We start from the raw sequence: 8434 nt of genomic DNA on the forward strand, positions 1-8434 counted from the left end.
TCTCTTGCCGCTTATCCTGCATCTGGATGTCTCTGATGTCATTCTGTATGGTGGTCTCGGATGGGTTGGCACCATATAATGCCAACCGCTCTCTAACTCGTCTTCCTCGGACCGAGGTCCAGCATCACCATCCCTCTGATCCATCTCAGCTAACTCACTGATCAAGGTGGCCTTGTTCTTTGTCCCAGCGATCCCTCCTCGGCTCTCAAGTAAATCTTTCAGCATGTCTCTCCTGCCGGCTGCGTAGCTGGTCATTCCTAGTTGTGATTTGGAGTGTCCCAGTAACTGGAGAGCCAATCCCACCGCTGCCACCAATGTAACGAGCCCCTGCTCGCTCTATTCTGCACTCACGGCACTCCCTGATGTGACCACAATATCTGCTGGTTCCGCCGTTGAGGATCCGGCCTCAAACGACCGCTCGTGTCGTTCTAATTCTCTCAGAACTAACACCAGTCCGGCCGTATGCGAGTTCAAACTGACAATTCTTTATTGAATAACCCACATATATTTATATTGACAGTTGGAAGACCTCTTTCAATTGGTAAATTGTAAAACCCCCTCTGATTGGCTATGCAAATGAGGTAAGCAGGGATTGGTTCAAGAGCTTGGCTGGGAGGCAGATGGGTGTGGCCATTGTCACAGAGAGATTCAAACCATGACAACTACCTCTGAGGTCCTTGCCCTAAGCTTTTGACCTAAATCCCTAAAATAATTTTTAAGGACTCTCCACCTTCCACTCGATGTGCGATTTCAAAAGGGGAAATTTGCTCACATATTGAACAAAGATATGAAAATGGCTGTTCCAGGGCTGCAGACATCTGACAAGACGTGCACTGGACGGTGCTGTCAATAATGGAACACATACTAATGGGGATTACACAAGAAAAAATACAATATAGTGCAGTGATAAGAATGGAACTTACTGTAGTCCCTTCTAAAGTCCCTGAATCTCAAGTCACGTAATCTAAAGTCACGCACTTATTACAAACACACACTTGAACTCAAACACGTGAACGCTCACAAACTCGCGTTGTTTGGCTGCTTGTATAAGTGCAGCTCTCAAACCCGCCTGCTTTTTTTCCTCTACCCTCTCTTATAGAAGTGCATTGTCCTACCCAGTCTATTGGTTCCCATGGTCCAGGTGGCTGCATTAAAGCAAATCTCTGCATGTTCTTTACAAAAGCTCAGGTAATATGGCCACCCTTAAACTTATGTCCACAAAATAGAATGAAAATATCTCAAATCAGAAAATAAAAGAAATAGAAAATCAGATAGTGGAGGGCGGCCTGGTGAAATTTAATAATAGAATATAAATAATCTACAGACAAAGCATTAAAGTCAAAGTAGGAGAAGTTACCTGGAGCTCCCGGGCTCCTCCATGTGCAATTTATAACACTGGTGTCCTCTTATGTAGCAGAAGAGCCTCGGGCCCAGAAGTGTCGGCTGCACCCCTATAGCTGCGCCAGTGGACATGACTACTGGGTGTGGTAAGCATGGAAATATCTAGATCCGTGCTAGATGAGGAATATAAATACATATCCTGCAGTCATGGACGAGCACAGTACTGTATATCTATGGAATGTTCTAGATGACAGATATATTACATGGATTCTTCTAGATGCCGCACATATCAAATATCCTGCAGTCATGGACGAGCACAGTACAAACACTTTAAGGTAAAAAAATAAAATTCACAGTTGGGATGAGTTTCTGCTGCGTTCCGTTTAGGGCGAGTTCCTCTTGGTTCATTGCAGGCAGCTTGTACCTACCTCCACTAGAGCAGTAAGAGACATAGGAGGTAAGATCCAGACTGAGAGGTCAATAAAACATCAGTAAAGTCAGGATCAGGAACGTAGCTGCCATTCTCCACCTAGACACCAGGGGGCAGCACCAGACAGGCAGAAAGTACAGACTAAAGCTACACTGGGGCGTTCACATTGTGTCAGTGCCGAGGTCAGCGCAGGCGTTGGGGCTCACATCCGGAGCAGAAGACGGATGATCCTGGTGCACGCCTCAGCGTAACTTCAGGTCAGAGTACACGACATTGTCCGACGGTGGCGGCGGCTGGGGTCTCCGGTTTTCATAAATTGTCTCCGGCTTCTAAAGCAAAAATAAATAGATGAGATGATTATTGTGTCCCTGACATCGTCCAGAAATAGCGCCACACCTGTCCATGGTTGTGTCTGGTATTACACCTCAGTGTTCCTCAGGGACCACCCGCCGTCATGTTTTCTGGATCTCCTTAGTATTCAGCAGGTGATACAATGGTGTCCATACCTCAGGACTCACCACTGGTCTTCATTCTGTGGAATGTTCTCAGATCATGAGCGGTAAATGGCCCTGAGGACTGGAGTTGGGGAACACTGCACTAACGTCAATAAGACCTGGCTGCAATACCAGACACAACCTGTGGACAGGAGAGGCGCTGTAATGTGTCGGCTGTAAGGGGAGACTCCCAGGAGGGGCTGCAGCTGTCTGCAATCCCTTCTAATTGCTTCAATGCGTTACAATAAAAAATTAAGCAACTCTGCAAATGTTCTAGATTAAAAATCCTTTACAAACCTATGTGTCTCCATGGTTACAGACAAGCCCCTGCCCTGTGTTACTAGCAGCGCTTTTCATGCAATGCTCTATAGGACGCCTGCGCAGAAGAAACCAGCGGCAGCAAAGTGGACCAGCCCTATTATTCAGAAGGCTATGTCATTGGTCTCATTCCATCTACTGGTGGGGTGGGAGAGGCAGTGAGCTGAAGGAACCTCCTACCAGAAGAGAAAGGTCAGAGCCAATTATAGTCTGATGGTGAATGATGCTGGTATCACATTGCTCATCTAGCTGACTGGACTATCCCTTTAAGTGGGCATACACATGGACAGACATGACATACTACCTGAGGCTTTCTTGGTGTGCTGTTAGAGAACTGAATGGCGGCGTACTGGAGCTCGTGCTCTTCCTGCAATGAAACACACAGATGAGTCACCAAATATGTAGTGCTTCGAGAAATACACAACAAGATGGCTGCGGGTGGCCGAAGGTTGGCTGTGGATGGCTACGAGTCACTATAGATGGCTGCAGGTGGATGTGGGTGGCTGAAGGTGGCTGTGGATGGCTACGAGTCACTGTAGATGGCTGCAGGTGGATGTGGGTGGCTGAAGGTGGCTGAAGGTGGCTGTGGATGGCTACGAGTCACTGTAGATGGCTGCAGGTGGATGTGGGTGGCTGAAGGTGGCTGTGGATGGCTACGAGTCACTGTAGATGGCTGCAGGTGGATGTGGGTGGCTGAAGGTGGCTGAAGGTGGCTGTGGATGGCTACGAGTCACTGTAGATGACTGCAGGTGGATGTGGGTGGCTGAAGGTGGCTGTGGATGGCCGAAGGTTGGCTGTTGATGGCTGCAGATGGCTACGAATCACTGTAGATGGCTGCAGGTGGATGTGGGTGGCTGAAGGTTGGCTGTGGATGGCAGAAGGTTGGCTGTGGATGGCTGCAGATGGCTATGAGTCACTGTAGATGGCTGAAGGTGGATGTGGATGGCTGAAGGTGGATGTGGATGGCTGAAAGTGGATGTGGATGGCTGAAGGTGGATGGCTGCAGGTGGCTGAAGGCGGATGTGGATGGCTGAAGGTGGATGTGGATGGCTGAAGGTGGCTGAAAGCGGCTGTGGATGGCTGCAGATGGCTATGAGTCACTGTAGATGGCTGTAGGTGGATGTGGATGGCTGCAAGTTGCTGAAGGCGGCCGTGGATGGCTGCAGGTGGCTGAAGGCAGCTGTGGATGGCTGCAGGTGGCTGAAGGCGGCTGTGGATGGCTGCAGGTGGCTGAAGGTGGCTGTGGATGGCTGCAGGTGGCTGTGGATGGCTGAAGGTGGATGTGGATGGCTGCAGGTGGCTGAAGGCAGCTGTGGATGGCTGCAGGTGGCTGAAGGCGGCTGTGGATGGCTGCAGGTGGCTGAAGGTGGCTGTGGATGGCTGCAGGTGGCTGAAGGTGGCTGTGGATGGCTGCAGGTGGCTGTGGATGGCTGAAGGCGGCCGTGGATGGCTGCAGGTGGCTGAAGGCAGCTGTGGATGGCTGCAGGTGGCTGAAGGCGGCTGTGGATGGCTGCAGGTGGCTGAAGGTGGCTGTGGATGGCTGCAGGTGGCTGTGGATGGCTGAAGGTGGATGTGGATGGCTGCAGGTGGATGTGGATGGCTGCAGGTGGCTGAAGATGGCTGCAGGTGGCTGAAGGTGGATGTGGATGGCTGCAGGTGGCTGAAGGTGGATGTGGATGGCTGCAGGTGGCTGAAGGCGGCTGTGGATGGCTGCAGGTGGCTGAAGGCGGCTGTGGATGGCTGCAGGTGGCTGAAGGTGGCTGAGGGTAACTGCGGGTGGCTGAGAATGGCTACAAGTGGCTGCTGGTATAAGACGCTCTGAGGTATTTTGTGCTGCACGCTGGTATCGTATTTTGACGCTCTGATGTATTTTGTATCCCTGATCCTGTGATTTGGCGGCTTTATTTCAGTGCGCATTGCGCACATTATTTTTTGCAGTATCAAATGTGATTGGTGCGGTTCGTGTTCTGGGGCTGCTTTGTAACCCCAGTCCGCCCCTAATGGCACACTATATAATAAGCATGGGGCCCAATGACTTCTATGTATGCTATGCAGCATGGGGTGGCATAAGGGTCGCCACCTTTCCAAAAAATACCGGGTAAGTTAAGCCACACCCCAAAGGGTGTGTGGTGGTGGGGGCGCAGCTTAACACGGGATGTTAAGTGGCTGTCATACTGTGGCTCGCAATAAGGGTTCATGCCCATGACAGTGTGACAGCTGGGACCGTGCTGCGGACCGCAAAATGCGGTCCACAATGCACGGGCACTGACCGTGGGGCTGCCGCATGCGGATCCATTCACCATGGATCGGGAGTATGATTGTCCTATTAACCTTATACCCAGAGCTAAATTGCCCAAATCTAGATTGTATAACCTTTCTGGACCTGAAAGAACGTCCATGAGAGAGAATATTACCGAGAGTTTGGCTAAAGGACACATAAGACCTTCCAAGTCTCCATTGGCTGCAGGGTTCTTTTTTGTTAAAAAATAGGACGGAGGTCTTCGGCCATGTCTGGATTTCCATGAACTCAAGCGGTTTACTGTCTGTGATCATTACCCCCATCCTTTGATTCCCGATTTGTTTAACCAGATTGTTGGTCCCAAGCTGTTCTCTAAGATGGGGGCATATAATCTGGTCAGGATCAAGGAAGGGTATGAATGGAAGATGGCTTTCAATACTCCTGAGGGGCACATTGAAAACCTGGTCATGTCTTTTGGGTTGACCAATTCTCCTGCGGTTTTACAGCATTTTGTGAATTAAATTTTTCATCACCTTGTGGGGAGGTGTCACGACCATGTTTACGGCCGTGACTCCTTGGGAGCCGCATACAGTTGCCCGCGGTTTGGGTTGTAGTATCAACCGCAGCTGGAGGCATAATGTTGTTGGCCTCAGGTGCGGTTGCCGCGGACAACAGGTATGTGTGCGGTTGTAGTTGTGTGCGTGTTTGTATGCACTTTCGTATGTCTGTGTGCACTCTGTGTTATGTGTGGTGTGCACTTACATCTTCCCCTCACTGTGGTTGCCCATGGCAACGTTTGGTCGTTGTGTGTACATGTGGTGGCAGTGTCCCGGCCTTCGGGCTGACTCCCAGGACATGAGTGCCACCCATGTCGTTGCCTGCGGCAACAGCCACAGTGTGTTTCGTGTTTTGGACACTTCTCCTTTTAAGTTGTGTTTTCCCTTCCCTGGTGTTGGAAGGGTTAACTCCCTTCTCAGTGTGTGTGTGTGTCACTGGGTGTGTCCGACTGTAGGGTGTGGCTTCTTGGCCTATATAGCCTCACTGTTAGCACAGGTCTGAGGGTTGCTTCAGCCAATGCTTAGCTGGAGCAGCCTCCTGTGTTTTCTACCTGCCAGTGAGAGCCACCCCTGTGGTCATAAAGATTATGTCTCATTATGTTTATGTCATGTTGTGTGTGATGTCCATGTGATGTTCTGTTGGGACTTACCTTTGTGGTTTTGTGCAGCTTATGGTTCTGGATCCCTGTGTGCACAGGGATCCAGTCAGCAAGGCTGTGGCAGGTAGGTGGAACTACTTAGTTCTCCTGCCATTTCCCTAAGTCTGTTTGTGTTCCCCTTTTCCCAGCAGCTTGGCCATTGAGACCCCTGTTCCTCTGTGTCCTGGAGGAACAGGCCGTCTTACCCTGACTCCTAGTCCAGGGACCGGATGGAGGGTGAGTTAGGGATCCGAGGTTCCGGAGCATGGGTCCTCCTACCTTAAAGGTTGGCCCATGCAGCTAGGAGTTAGGGTCAGGTTAGGGACGCGTTAGGAGGTGACCTGCTCCCTAGTCCTGTTCTCCTGGCTGAGCAGCCTAAAATCAACGGGCATCGCACGGCTGAGGATTTTCCCCATCTTCAGCCGTGACAGGAGGTTTGTAGTTGTATATTTAGATGACATTCTAATCTATTCTCTAGACGTGGAGACTCATCAGGATCATGTTAGACAGGTGTTACAGATCCTAAGAGATAATAAGTTGTATGCAAAATTAGAGACGTGTGTTTTTGCTGTACACGAGGTGCAGTTGTTATCTTCGGGTTTTCGTATGGATCCAGAGAAAGTCCATGCTGTATTGGACTGGGATCGACCCAAAAATCTGAAGCCTCTTATGCGTTTTTTTTTTTTTTTTTACAACTATTACCGAAAATCTATTCATAACTATTCGACAATAGTAAAATCCTTAACTGACATGACTAATATGGGGACGGATGTCTCAGTGTGGTCTGATTCAGCGTTGCAAGCCTTTTCTGCGGTTAAGGAGTGCTTCTCTTCCGCCTCTATATTGGTGCAACCTTTCATTGTGGAAGTTGTCGCGTCCGAGGTGGGGGTAGGATCAGTTTATCGCAGGGCCTGTCACCTGGTAAATGGTGTTCATGTGCCATTTTTCTCTAAAACTCTCTTCCGCAGACAGAAATTACGATGTGGGTGACAGAGAGTTACTGGCCATTAAGTTGGCTTTTGAGGAATGGCGTCATTGGTTGGAAGAGGCAATTCATCCCGGCTTACCTGGAGTCGGCTAAACAACTGAACCCGAGGCAGGCTAGATGGTCTTTGTTTTTCACCAGATTCAATTTCACTGTCACCTATCGTCCTGAGGTTAAGAACTTCAAGGCAGATGCCTTGTAACATAGTTTTCCTGGAGGTGGTGATTTTGAAAATCCGAGTCCTACTGTATACTGTCGGAAGGGGTGGTGATATCCGCTTTTTACCCTGACATAGAGGTGAAGGTGTTAGAGTCCTAGGGAGATGCACCAGATTCTTGTCCCTCTGGGAAACTGTTTGTGCCATCAGAATTTTTGAGGAACATCAATGTACAGTTCTTACAGGACACCCTGGGAGCAGATCCACTGCTGACCTCATATGGTATCTCGTAGATTCTGGTGGCCAGGGTTGCGTGAGTGTGTTGAGGACTATGTGTCAGCCTGTATCATCTGTGCGCGTGCTAAGGTGACACATACTCGGCCTTCCGGATCCCTACTTCCGTTGTCCATCCCGTCCAGACCATGGACTCACTTATCCATGGATTTTATCACTGATCTACCTAAATCTTCAGGAAAGACAGTTATTCTGCTGGTAGTTGATCGATTTAGTAAAATCGTGCACTTTATTGCTTTACAGGGCCTACTTAATGCTAAAACTCTTGCACAGGCATTTGTTGATAACATTGTGAAACTACATGGCATTCCCTCTTATGTGGTCTCGGATCAGGGACTCAGTTTGTTTCCATATTCTGGAAGGTGTTCTCTACTCGACTGGGGGTACAACTTTTCTTCGGCTCTTCATCTTCAGTCCAATGGACAGACGGAGCGCACTAATCAGAATCTGGAGACTTACTTGAGATGTTTTGTATCTGAGAACCAGCAGCAGTGGTCTTCGTTTTTGTCTTTGGCAGAGTTTGCCAGAAATAATCGTAGACAGGAGACCACTGGGAAGTCGCCGTTTTTTGGGGCATATGAGTTTCACCCGCAGTTTGGCACATTTTCTGGTTCTGATACTGGAATTCCTGAAGAGGAACGATTTTTATCATTGTCATCTAGACTGTTGGCACCATCAGGAATGGGGAAGGGGTACTCCAACCCTACCTCTGGCCCCCGCATACCAACCACATCTAAACCCCTTTAATAACGACACTGACACCGTTCAACTTTGAACCGTTTATTTTGTTGGGTGGTAATCGGCCACAGCTTTATTCAAACGGCAAACCGTAACTTTGAACCGTGCTCTCCGCCAGCCGCTGGTCTCCCAGCAGGCGGATTCGCCCATTTTTCTCCAACACCTTTAAGCTGTAATAACTTGCCGCCAGCTGTGACTTAAGAAATTTCCAACGAGGCTCAATGCCCATAAAAACCACTTCCA

At 49.3% G+C, this 8434-nt stretch overlaps 1 protein-coding gene across 2 annotated transcripts in view; it reads right to left on the reverse strand.

The window, feature by feature from the left end:
• Positions 1-1276: 1276 nt before the first annotated feature.
• The window catches only part of LOC122928918 (carcinoembryonic antigen-related cell adhesion molecule 2-like), a 109027-nt gene continuing 101869 nt past the window's right edge, over positions 1277-8434 (reverse strand). For both annotated transcript variants that reach the window (XM_044282235.1, XM_044282237.1), the window contains 2 exons: positions 2888-2950; positions 1277-2100 (listed from right to left, as the gene is read on the reverse strand). In XM_044282235.1, coding sequence (XP_044138170.1) covers positions 2014-2100; positions 2888-2950 — 150 coding nt within the window. In that variant the 3' untranslated portion in view covers positions 1277-2013. The remainder of the gene's footprint in view (positions 2101-2887; positions 2951-8434) is intronic.

The sequence above is a fragment of the Bufo gargarizans genome, chromosome 2 (assembly GCF_014858855.1).
Source record: "Bufo gargarizans isolate SCDJY-AF-19 chromosome 2, ASM1485885v1, whole genome shotgun sequence".
NCBI lineage: Eukaryota > Metazoa > Chordata > Amphibia > Anura > Bufonidae > Bufo > Bufo gargarizans.